General features: G+C 42.6%; 1 protein-coding gene across 6 annotated transcripts in view; it reads left to right on the top strand.

The window, feature by feature from the left end:
- FKBP15 (FK506 binding protein 15) overlaps nt 19-13,372 on the top strand; it is a 61,733-nt gene continuing 48,379 nt past the window's right edge. For all 6 annotated transcript variants that reach the window (XM_018052619.1, XM_018052618.1, XM_018052617.1 and 3 more), the window contains exons 1-2: nt 19-149; nt 10,049-10,164. In XM_018052619.1, the coding sequence (XP_017908108.1) occupies nt 97-149; nt 10,049-10,164 (169 nt within the window). In that variant the 5' untranslated portion in view covers nt 19-96. The remainder of the gene's footprint in view (nt 150-10,048; nt 10,165-13,372) is intronic.

Here is a 13,372-nt window from a genome sequence, read left to right as displayed (position 1 = left end):
AAAGCAGCGCGCCGCCGCGGCATTTTACGGCGCCGGCGTTGAAAGTCTCTGGAAACGCTCCGACTTCCTCCCCGAAGCGGGGCGAAAGGCGGCGCGATGTTCGGTGCTGGAGACGAAGACGATACCGACTTCCTCTCGCCTAGCGGCGGGTGAGTGCAGAAGCGTAGGGCAAGAGGGCGTGGCTGAGAGCCTGGCAGATCGGTCGGAGGGGGTCGCTCTCTTTGCAGACCTCTTCCCAACTTCCGGGTCCCGAGACCCTTGCCGCATTCCGGTGCTGTACAGGTCCCGGAATCTGGACAGAACTGAAACTGTGCTGAGTCTGTCCACCCGGATTCTGGACCTGACATCTCCCCTGAAGCGCAGTATGACCACAGGGTTGGAACTTTTGTTTTCTGGGTCACAGTTTCTCCTGCTGTGAAATGGGTATGATTGTTGATAAAAAATACCTAAGAATTTTTATGAGTCCACCAGTGCCGATATGAGGCTTTCTCTGCTCCGTGGACAAGACGTTGACCCATCAGAATTGGCCCTGGTGGGTCAGCTTCACCATCCTTCAAGGCCTAGCTCGGATGTCACCTTTTCGGTGCTTTCCCTTCTCCCACAGCCCCAGGCAGAATAAACTGCTTTCTCTTTCTTATCCCCACAACTAGGTGTGTTTACCTTTATCTTTGCACACCGAACCTACTAGATTATAAGCCCTAATAGGACACGGACTGTTCAGTCTGTTCCTGCTGTCCAGCGCTCAGCACAGTACCTGGCACATAGTGACTTCTCTAGAAGGTGCCTGCTGAGTGAATGATAACTGTGAAATTGCTCTCTAAAGCTTAGAGCCCATGTAAGAAACTGCAATTGCTGCCCCCTGTCCCCAGTCTATGTATATATGTACACACACACACACAGGTTTTCAAGAGTCAGGGCCTTGTCTCTTCCAGTAATCATTTTAACCTTTTCTCTTGTAATGTGTCGGTAGACAGCTTGACTGCCTTCAGACTTGTGAACTGCCAAATTCTGATGTTTGCAGAGCCTTTCTTTGAACATCTGTTTAACCACTTCTGGCCTGGAGGATTCCATGGACTGTATAGAAAGAAAGTGAAGTCGCTCAGTCGTGCCCGACTCTTTGCGACCCCATGGATAGTAGTCTGCACCAAGCTTCTCCATCCATGGGATTTTCAAGGCAAGAGTACTGGAGTGGGTTGCCATTTCCTTCTCCAAGGAATGTTCCCAACCCAGGGATCGAACCCAGGTCTCTCACACTGTAGACAGACGCTTTACTGTCTGAGCCAATGGAGTATATGGAGTCGGCACAGGGACTGAGAGACTTTCACTTTCACGTTCTTTGAACATCTGTTTAACCATTTAAGAAGGTACCCAGGAATGAGGAAAACACCAGTATACAATCCTACAATCCTTATTCTACTAAACGCTTAGAGGTTACAGAGATGATTAAGCTGCTCTGCGTGCTCTCAGATTGCTTCTAGTCCTGGTGGAGAGTTCAGTTGACTTAAAATGGCGCTGGCTCTGTTTTGCTCTTAAATAGGATCTTTTGACTTACACAGTGACTAGTTCTATATTAGCCATTCTAAGTTCTCTTTTCATCCTCACTGCCCTGTTCCACCCCTGCCCTCACTTTGGATGGCCTGCATCCACTTAGTTTCATCTTGAGTTCTTTTGGTTGCTCAGTTATTTTAGAGTTAAGCAATCTTTGGTTCCTTTTTTTCCTACGGCACCCAAAGCATTCACTAATATTTCCACACATCCAGCCTGTTGCTGTTGACTGTGTAGTCAGCCATTTGGATGAATGTTTTTTTCTTAACAACCTGTTTTGCAAATGGCTGTACCTTTTGAAAGTTTACAAAGTGTGCTTTAGATTCACATTCTTCACTAGGTGAAAGTGTTGGAGGGAAGTTTAATTTTTATTTTATATTGGAGTATAGTTGATTGGCAGTGTTGTTCAGATTCTTTTCCCATATAGGTTATTAAATTAGAATATTAAGTAGAGTTTCGGGCTTCCGAATTTGGTGCAACAAACACTGCTGACTGAAAATTCCTGAATAGATAATAACAGTCATGTGCTCTTCCCCACATTCCTGGCCTGAGATAAGTTCTTGGTGGCTCAGCGATGCTGCTTTCCTGTCCAGGCTTTTCAAGGTCTTGAGAAGCTAGTTGTGGGCATGAGACTCCGCCCCTAAACACAGGCAACAGCTAATTGAATGAAAAAAAGGCTTCGAAACAAGGATATACAGAGAACTTTTGAGTTTAAGGCTGAGAATACAGAAGGTTTCACCAGCATTTCCTAATTCAGCTGTTCCTGTTCTGGTTCCCTGTGAGGAAGTAGAACACATGACAGTGAGCACTGCGGCTGCTTTTCAGTCCCTCTTGTATATTGCTTATAATTTGTAAGTATTCTCCACTGAAAAAGATGCACAACATGAGAGTTGCGAGTTAAGTTTTATTTGGGGCAAAATGAGGACTGCAGCCTGAGAGGCAGCACCTCAGATAGCTCTGAGAGACTGCTCAAAAGAGGCACTCAGGGAAGGTCAACATATAAGATTTTGGTGAAGGGGGAGTTCAATGCAATCAAGCTTACTTTACAAGAGGTTTTCTGATAGTTGAAAGGATCTGATGTCATCATGAAGGGATTTAGTGCTTTTCTAGATATGAAGAGATGATAAGATTGGGATCATGAAATCAGTTCAGTTCAGTTCAGTTGCTCAGTCTTGCCACATGAACATGTGTGAAAAGATGGTCCAGGATATAAACTGTTATAAGATATATAGGTATGCTATTGAAGACTACCTTCCCAAGAATATCCACCCCTCATTTCTACACTGTCTGACTTCTGGCAAATTTTCCTGTGAGTATATCATTGAGTCAGCCATTATGATTAATTAAACCACCAGGAACTAAGACCAGATCCATTTAATTTGTATTCTGTGCAGAATTAGACCTGTTGGTCACCCTACAATGCTGACCTCAGCTATGCCCCACCAGGGTTCCAGCTGAACAAAGCTCAACTATCAGTGTCTACCTTAGAAAGCCAAATGACTTTCTTTCTAAGGTTCTGTATTACCCCAAAGCATTACTCCAAGTGGGGCAGGATGTATTCGCAATTGCAGTGTCCTTGGAAAGTTTTCTAGTTTGGGCCAGGGGATGACTCTGAAGTAGGATCTACATCAGTTGGAAAGCACAGGTTGATAGTCAACTAGTATGCCCTTCAGTTCAGTTCAGTCGCTCAGTCGTGTCTGGCTCTTTGCGACCCCATGAATCGCAGCACGCCAGGCCTCCCTGTCCATCACCAACTCCCGGAGTTCACTCAGACTCATGTCCATCGAGTCAGTGATGCCATCCAGCTATCTCATCCTCTGTCGTCCCCTTCTCTTCCTGCCCCCAATACCTCCCAGCATCAGAGTTTTTTCCAGTGAGTCAACTCTTTGCATGAGGTGGCCAAAGTACTGGAGTTTCAGCTTCAGAATCATTCCCTCCAAAGAAATCCCAGGGCTGATCTCCTTCAGAATGGACTGGTTGGATCTCCTTGCAGTCCAAGGGACTCTCAAGAGTCTTCTCCAACACCACAGTTCAAAAGCATCAATTCTTCTGGGCTCAGCTTTCTTCACAGTCCAACTGTCACGTCCATACATGACTACTGAAAAAACCATAGCCTAGACTAGATGGACCTTTGTTGGCAAAGTAACGTCTCCGCTTTTCAATATGCTATCTAGGCTGGTCATAACTTTTCTTCCAAGGAGTAAGAGTCTTTTAATTTCATGGCTGCAGTCACCATCTACAGTGATCTTGGAGCCCCCCAAAATAAAATCTGACACTGTTTCCACTTCTTCCCCATCTATTTCCCATGATGTGAGGGGACCAGATGCCGTGATCTCCATTTTCTGAATGTTGAGCTTTAAGCCAACTTTTTCACTCTCCACTTTCACTTTCGTCAAGAGGCTTTTCAGTTCCTCTTCACTTTCTGCCATAAGGGTGGTGTCATCTGCGTATCTGAGGTTATTGATATTTCTCCCGGCAATCTTGATTCCAGCTTGTGCTTCTTCCAATCCAGCGTTTCTCTGATGTACTCTACATATAAGTTAAATAAGCAGGGTGACAATATACAGCCTTGACGTACTCCTTTTCCTATTTGGAACCAGTCCATTGTTCCATGTCCAGTTCTAACTGTTGCTTCCTGACCTGCATATAGGTTTCTCAAGAGGCAGGTCAGGTGGTCTGGTATTCCCATCTCTTTCAGAATTTTCCACAGTTTATTGTGATCCAAACAGTCCCATTTCATGGGATCATGAAATCAGTTCCTGAAAATACCCAACTCTCTGAGGACCTGTCCCACCAGATATCCTGGAGCACAGAGTGCCTCACTCCAGCCTGAACTCCCTCAGGAGCTGTTAAAGGTCAACAGCTGCAGCAGCACAGGGTTCAATCTCCGCAGAGGCAGCAGCAAATGCCCTTGTTGTTGTCTCTGGCAATACTCTTTGCTAGAGCCAGTTTGTAGTTGATAGTATCTTGACTTCCCTATAGCTCAAAGGGTAAAGAATCTACCTGCAATGAAGGAGATCAGGGTTCGGTCCCTGGGTTGGGAAGACCCTCTGGAGAAGGGAATGGCAATCCACTCCAGTATTCTTGTTTGGAGAATCCCATGGGCAGAGAAGCCTGGCGGGCTGCAGTCCGTGAGGTTGCAAAGAGTCAGACATGACTGAGCAACTAGCACATGCATGCATGACTTAAATGTGTGACTTCCTTGATTCTATTTAAGATAGTCAAGCCTAAAAGAAGTGGGAGTATTGGTACCTAGGATGGCTGTCTAGATGATTAATAATTTGTGTTCCAATTTTTCAGTCCTCTTGGTCCGCGGTTAACCTAGAAGTAATAAAGTAATAATCAGGATGCTTTTTTTTGGGGTCTTGGCCCTTTCTCCGCTTTGAGACTGAAATGAAGAAATATGTGAATGTCTACCAGGTGTATGGTACTTGGCTTCAGCTGACAAAGATAGGAATAAGGCACAGTTGCTGCCACTGGAAAACTTCCAGTTTAGTAATGGAATGCAACAGTCCAGTAATAATAATTGAAAAGCATTTTTAGGGGGCCAGTAATATATACTTGTGTTTTAGATTATGTAAAAGTTATATGTAGACAAGTCTGATTAGCATAGTAATGATAAATCCCCATTGTAGAGGCAGAAAAAGGAAATTTAGAACTGATCATCAGAAAGCATTTTTAAGTTCTATAAAAGATATGGAAATGCCTCGATTCTAAAGTTGTTTCTGCCCCCAGTTAGGAATGTGACTTTGAAGTCACTCACTTCCCATCCTTGGCTCTCCACACCCCAGTCTAGTAAATAATGGGGTTGTTCTTAGTGATCTTTGAGACTTCTCCCCGTCTTGTAGCTTTGTATTTATGCTGATATCAGTTCATAGTTCCAGGTCAGCTTGTTCATTGATCAAGCATGCTTTCTTCCTTCTAGGGGTATCTGAGTTGAACTGACATTTTTAAGGTAATAGGATGTGGACACCTGTGTATAAAACATATTGTGTACTTACTTTGTGCCAGGTGCTATACTAAGTATGACATATGCAATATCATATTTAATTTCTCTCTACTACTCTCTGAGGCAGTTTTTACTATTAATCTCATTTTGCAAATAATGCTCAGAGAGGTAGCTTGTTCATGGTCAAACAGCTAAAAAGTAGAAGAACCTGCATTTGAAATCAGGCAAGCAGATTTCATATGCCTGACTACCCATATGCCTTCTTATTATAATAGAAGTAAATGTTTGATACAACAGTTTGGAAAAGAAGTACTTCAACAACAAAAAGAATCCCCATTTGTTAAAATATATTGATATATCCTAAATGTGTATATTTCTGTTTTGAATGAGAAAAGAAAAGGAATATAAAACTAAGGTTAGATAAGGACTTTGATACCTAAATGCATTGGCATTTACTTTTAAAATGTGACTAATGCTGTAATGACTTTTCCTATGAATTATAAACTTAGAGACTGAAGTCCGGAGTTAGCAAACTCACTCTTGCTGAAGTAATTAGGGGGATATGTACATTTGGGACTTCCCTGGTGGCTCAGACGGTACAGCGTCTGCCTACAATGCGGGAGACCTGGGTTCAATCCCTGGGTTGGGAAGATCTCCTGGAGAAGGAAATGGCAACCCACTCCAGTACTCTTGCCTGGAAAATTCCATGGACGGAGGAGCCTGGGCTACAGTCCATGGGGTAGCAAAGAGTTGGACACGACTGAGCAACTTCAATGTCGATGTCAATGTACATTTGAGAACACTTTAGAAGTAGAAAATGTAATAATTTAGAAAAAAAAACCTGTGCCCCTTGTCTGTGTAGAGTTCGTTTTAAAAATTAATAGAAAATAGCTTTAATCTGAAAGATAATTGGGTTGACCTGACTTTTGGATTGACCTGCAGTCATCAGTTGGCTGGCCTTTAGGGCATCTATGGAGCATAGTTTACCTATAATACTCTTGTCTTTCTGATGAAAAAAAAATCTGCAAAATTAAGACAGTAAAGTCAGTACTCATAGTTTACTGAAGCTAACAAGGACATTCACGATTTGTGCATAATCTGTTAATCTTAACAAGGTTTTAAGCTTTGCAAATTTTTCACAAAGTTAAAGGCATTGCTCAACTCTCCTAGGATCTTAAAATTCTTTTAGGGAACCTGCTCTGATTGCCCTAGGTAAAAGGAGATCTCTTGGTCTTGAAATTTCATTAGCATTTGTTGATATCTTAATGTGGAGTAGGCCAGCACTGCTGTCTATGTTTGTAATCTCATTGAAACCTCTTAGTCCATTAAAGTAGGCATTGCTGGCCCTATTTACAGGAAACTCACAGTATACTCACTACCTTGAGAAAACAAGGTATTAATATCATATTAAATTTATTTTGTAAAATCTAGTATGTATTATACATTAAAATTATCTGTGGGAAATAGCCAAAAAAAGTTGTTGGGAAGCTTCAATATTTACTTTACCTAAACTAAAGATGGCTTTGGAGAAGTGGAGCTCAGCTAAATAAGACTTTGAGTCACTTATTGAGCCTGTTACATACCAGACCATAGGGAAAATATAGTTTAGTCGCTAAGTTATGTTGGACTCTTTTGCAGCCCCAAGGACTATAGCCCACCAGGCTTCTCTGTCCCTGGGATCTCCCAGGCAAGAATGCTGGAGTGGGTAGCCATTTCCTTCTCCTGCAGTGCAGGAGGATTCTTTACCACTGAGCCACCTAGGAAACCCATACAGTCAAGTAGTGATCATAATCAATAATCGATTACCATGTTAGATGATAAACAGCTGAATAACTTTTATTAATCTCTATGTTTACTCCATAGTGTGTTAACATGATCTATATGTTGTATTCCATATAACAGCCACTTGCTATATATCTCATGTTATAGGTTACATGAGTGTATCTAATATAGTGTGTATCTAATTCCCTTGTTACAGTATACAAGTTGCTTGAAAACAGAACCCAGTTTTGCTCACCGGTGTATATGTAGCACTTAACATAGGGTATGGTGCATATTTCTTGAATGAATGAAGTACAGAGTTCTCTGGGAGCCTGTAGGAAGATCAGCTAACCTAGTCTTTGAGATTAAGAAGCAGCTTCCAGGGGAAGAATGTTTCAGACAGAGAGACTAGCATATCCAAAGACTGGAGATTAGAAAGATTGTGCCTTATATGAGAAATTAAAAGTTCCACTGTGTAACAGTAGCCTGCATTTGAACCTGAGACTGTTATCCTTAAAAAGTCCTGCTTACAAGGTTGACCCTTTGCTGGCAGATGGGAACTTGATTGACAGCCACAGTTTGCCACAGTGATATAAAGCTTTCCACAAATGATAAGAGCAGCTCGCTGTGCCTCAACTGTTTGTGCAAATGATATGGTTTATACTGAACCTTGTCTTTCTTCTTGAGTGTCCCTTGGACTGCAAGAAGATCCAAGCAGTCCATCCTAAAGGCAGTCAGTCCTGGGTGTTCATTGGAAGGACTGATGTTGAAGCTGAAACTCTAATACTTTGGCCACCTCACGCGAAGAGTTGACTCATTGGAAAAGACCCTAATGCTGGGAAGGATTGGGGGCAGGAGGAGAAGGGGACGAAAGAGGATGAGATGGCTGGATGGCATCACCGACTTGACGGACATGGGTTTGGGTAGACTCTGGGAGTTGGTGATGGACAGGGAGGCCTGGCGTGCTGCGATTCATGGGGTCGCAAAGAGTCGGACATGATTGAGCAACTGAACTGAACTGAACTGAACTGTCTTCTGGGAGTCTATATATATATATATATATTTTAACGTTTCTAGCAGCTTTATTCATAATTGCCAACACTGAGAGTCAAGAATTTTGGTACATGTTAGAAGGTTTCTATGTGACTGTTGCTCTCTAGTCGCTAAGTTGTGTCCAGCCTTTACAACCCCATGGACTGTAGCCCACCAGGCTCCTCTGGCCTTGGAATTTCCCAGACAAGAATACTGGAATGGGTATTTCCTTCTCCAGGGCATCTTCCCAACCTAGGGATCAAACCTCTGTCTCTTGTGTTAGCAGGCAGATTCTTTATTGCTGAGCCACAAGGAAGCACCTTCTGTGTGACTGGCCCACAATAAAAAACCTTGGGCACTGAATGTCTAGTGACCTTTCCTGACAGACCACACTCAGACGTTATTACAACTTATTGGTGGAGGAATTTAACATGTCCTGTATCACTCCATTGGGAGAGGACTCTTGGAAGTTTGTTCCTGGTTTCCTTTGGACTTTGCTCCAGTGCACCTTTTCCCTTTGCTCATTTTGCTGTGTATCCTTTTGTTTTAATAGATCCTAGACCTGAGTATAATATTATATATATTATGCTATAACTATGTGTTAAGCCCAGCGAGTCCTTCTAGCAAATCACTGAGCCTGAAGGTGGTCTTGAGGACCCTCACACAAAATGTCATTCAGGGAGAAGAAGCACAAGAGTAAATACAGGTTTTATGGGGCAGTGGACACTGGAAAATACAACCTTTGGTTTGGACATGTTGCATTTGTCTTCCTTGTGGAACATCTGTGTTGTCTGACATTCAGAAGAAATTTTGTGCTAGAAATACTGATTTGAGCATCATCAGCATTTGGGTAGCACTGATATCAAGGTAAATAAATTAGATGGCCAAAGGAGAGACTAAATCTTGGAGCATGGATGCTTAAAGGTTGGACAGTGGTAGAAGAGAACAAGGAGTTAAATGAGCCAGAGAGATGGAAAGACAATAAGCGAGGGATCCCATTAACATTTGTTGACCTCTTCTTTGGGCCAGCCCCTCTTCCCACCCTTGCAGATATCCCCGCAGAAGTCAAGAGAAGAGTTTGTTTAAAGAAGAACAAGTTAGTTGACAGTGTAAAAAGGCAGGATGAAAGCCAAATAAGATAAAGACAAACAAGCTGTTCATTAACAAAGAGATTGTTGGTAACTTTAGTAAGAGCAATTTCAGTGGAATAGCTGGGGCATAAGATTCATCATAAAAGAATCATTCTGCCATGAAGGATGGAGTCATAGATGGGATTATGTTTGATGGAGTAAGCTTATAATACAGTTTTTTTTAAAAGGTGACAGTATTATTTTTCTTTCTTTTTTTTTTTTGAAAGCTCAGAGCCCTAACCACTGTACCACCAGGAATTCCCTGTAATATAACTTTACTTCAGTGTAATAAACTAGTAAAAACTAGGAAACTATGACTTGCTAAAGGTAAGAACGTACAGTTTGAAGAGGACACCTGGGCTAATCCCCTTAATATACAGATGAAGAAACGGAGGCCCAGAAAAGAGAGACACCTTGACCAGAGTCCTGTGGAGGGGCAAGGCTATTTGGTGCTGCCCAGATCAGAAATACAATCTTGATTTCAAAGATACTTAGCTGCTGCTTCTGATATCGAGTGGTGGGATATATAGTCGAGGAGGGATTTGTTCACGGGTGGAGCATGAGCAGCATTTGTAATAATCCCAGGTTTGAAATGTGTCAAATGAAAGGTCGTTTTCATTTTCTGCAACAGTACCAGATTGGCCTCTCTTTTTGGACTGGATCAGGCAGCTGCTGGCCATGGAAATGAGTTCTTCCAGTACACAGCTCCAAAGCAACCCAAGAAAGGCCAGGGAACAGCACCAACCGGTAAGTTAAGAGGTTAGGATTGATCTCCGACAGGCTAGTTGGGACATTAAACAGCCTTCCAAAGGTGTCATGCCAGGTCACCCATCCTTGATCGGCTTGGCCAGGCTCACCACCAGTGAGGCACAGACTGCTCTGAGCTCTCAGATTCTTTCTGGCGGCTAGGTAGTATGCTCATGTTTGGAATCTGATGGAGGAAGGTCACAGGTAAGCCCTTCTGCTCCAGGTGGAAACCACTCTCCAAAACTCTGCCCAAGGCACTCTAAGTAGGCACTGTCCAGTGTTTCGACAAGAAGGAAGAGCTAGCTGCCTTTCACATCCTTCACCTGGATAGGTTAGATATATGCTAACAGTGAATTTTTCCCAACTAGACAGTGATGCTCAGTGCTGTATCACCTGTACCTTTCGTCATGATGAACACAAGAAATAAGGAATGAACATTTGTTGAATAAAAAGAGAGAAGAAGAGTCTAATATTTTTTAAATGCCTGCCACATGTCTGGTCTCAGGTGCTTTACCTGGATTGTCTGATTTAACAATTCTGTGAAGTAGGTGAGACTGCCACCATTTTAGAGGCTCAGAGAGGTTTGGGGGCATAGTTAAGGTCAAAACCAGTAAGTGACAGAACTGAAATTTGACTTACTCTGATCTGACTTACTCCAAAACTTTTCTGCCCTTCTCTGCACTTTGCTGTATTTGTGTAAGAGTCTGAAGAGGAGTGAGGGACTGATAGACACAGCCCAGGAACGTCCCTGGTGGTCTAGTGATGAATAAGAGTCCGCTTGCCAATGTGAGGGACATGAGTTCGATCCCAGGTCTGGGAAGATCCCACATGCGGCAGAGCAACTAAGCCCCTGCACCGCAGCTGCTGAGCCTGTGTGCTGCAGCTGCTGAAGCCTGCGTGCCTGCAGCCCGTGCTCCGCAACAAGAGAAGCCACCGCAAGGTGCCTGTGAGGAGCCCATACGCTGCAGCTAGAGAGCAGTCCCCCCTCACCGCAACTAGAAAAAGCCCAGGTATAGCAATGAAGGCCCAGTGTGGCCAAAACAGACAAGTGAATGAGTAAATGAAAGGAATAGCCCAGAGCAGAACAAGTGGTAAGAGACGTTATATTAAATTTTTGTTGGATGAAAGAGGGAAGTATTGAGTGTCTTTTATGTGCTAGGCACAGTGCTGACACCGAGGGTGCTGTTAGGATATTTAGAGTTGAATCCTTGCAGCAAATACTGTGTGGCTTGTAGTCCAAAATATTCACTGTTTGGCCCTTTACATACAGTGTTTGCAGACCCCTGCTCCAAGTCTCACCTGTCACTTTTGACAGCTTTGTCGTGGATTGTGGGTCCTATTTTCCAAGCCATAATCTGGCCAGATTTCTAGTAGGCTGTGCTTTTTACATTTCCTCTGGCACATCTTTTCATTAGCAGTGTGCTTGTGACTCAGTTTATGGTGATTGAGTTAATGGATGTGGATAAAAACAAATACCCTCAGTCCCTACCCAGTGAAGTAACTTGGTTTTTTTAAATTAGAAAACAACAACTGTGAATTTGTTATGCTTTTAAAGGGGAAATTATAGAGGTATTTAAAATGAAAAATTAACTGTATTGTCTTATGTAGGCATTCACAAATAAAATAAAAACTAGTAATACAGGAGATGCTCTCTGTTCAAGGAGTATTTATGTAGCAAGTTATTGTAGAGAAGGAGGTGGCTGCAGCATAGCTCTTGAATCTCTTCCGAGATCTATAGAAACAGAGAAACTAGATAAAATAGACAAACTTATAGATAATACTTATAATAAAACCAATTGAAAAAAGATCTTCGTGAACCTCCCAAGTATAAGCAGGTGTGGACCCAGCTTGCATGGTGTCAACATTTGCATGGGAGAAAACCAGGAAGCAATGGAATAATATCTGCCTCTGAGAGTGAGAGAACCCCAGAGTAGCCAACAGATGTTCATGAGAAATACGGCAGGTCAAGCTGGAACTGCAAAGCATTTTGCCTGTTTTAATTGGCTGAGTAAAGGGGTTGATGATGGGGACTAGAAGAGCTGGAGCATTCTTGCTTCTATGAACTTTTGAGACCCACCCTCTATGATGACCTTCTCAGAGAGGTCCCCACGCCAAGAGGAACCTGCTGGGAGTGGAATTAAAATTGAGGAGGTTAAGGATATTAGAAGTGAAGGTTAGGGACTTCCATGGTGGTCCAGTGGCTAAGACCTGGTGCTCTCATGCCGAGGGCCTGGGTTAGATCCTTGGGCAGGGAACTAGATCCCGCAAGCCGCAACTAAGGAGTCCAAGTGCAGCAGCTAGGACCCAGTACAGCCAAATAAATACATTTAAAAAAAAAGAAAAAGCAAAGGAGAGAAGATTCAGATAAAAGTAGGGCTAGAACAGAATCAGGAAGCAGGCAGAAGCCCCCTTGCTTTTTTGAATCCTCACAGCAGAGGAGTGAGTTCCATGAAGTTAGGAAAGCCACCTTGAACGACTCTTTTGTCTAAAAGTTCGGAAAAGCAAATTTCACATAAAAATAAACAATAGAAAAGTATCAAGCTCCATGCAAAGTTATTACAAGAGCAAGGAGCAGAATAATATCCCTATAACATGAGCTCTATTCTGTGAGAATGTTTCTTAACATTCTCACAGATCAAAACTGCAGCCACCTATTACCATTAAGAAAATAACATAAAGACATGAAATGGGAACATAAATGAGAATTTTAAAATCCCAGAAGTAGGTGACAGGACTCAGGCAAGAATTAGAGATATCAGAAAAATTATTTCAGAAATGAAGGCTAAACTAGAAGGAACACAGTTTGAATACACACAACAGGTTACGCCTTAAGGGAAATAGGAGGCTGGTAAGAGGACATTTTTAAACTAAAAAATTTAAGAGATAAAATATTTTCAAAGGAAAGTAAAAAACTTTGCTGGAGAAAAAGATTTCAAATCACATATTAAAAGCAGTCCTTATGAGCAGGGAATTAAACAATCTGTACAATCTTGATTTCAGAGAGGAAGAAATGCTTAGCCAATGAGAAGATCCCATGATTGTGACATCTGACTTGCTTATCCCTCTAGCAAATCCATGAACAGTCTTGCATTTTCAGGATGATAGGTAGGGAGATGAGAGCCTTGAGGAGACAGTAATTTTTTTTCTCAGTGTTAACTGCGGCCTGAGTTTCTCTTTTTCTTGGTCATTTACTACTTCTCTGGAGAGA

Source organism: Capra hircus, chromosome 8, assembly GCF_001704415.2.
Source record: "Capra hircus breed San Clemente chromosome 8, ASM170441v1, whole genome shotgun sequence".
In the NCBI taxonomy this organism is placed as follows: Eukaryota; Metazoa; Chordata; class Mammalia; order Artiodactyla; family Bovidae; genus Capra; species Capra hircus.
The sequence above is the reverse complement of the archived record's forward strand: the minus strand, read 5'-3'. Positions and strand labels throughout refer to the sequence as shown.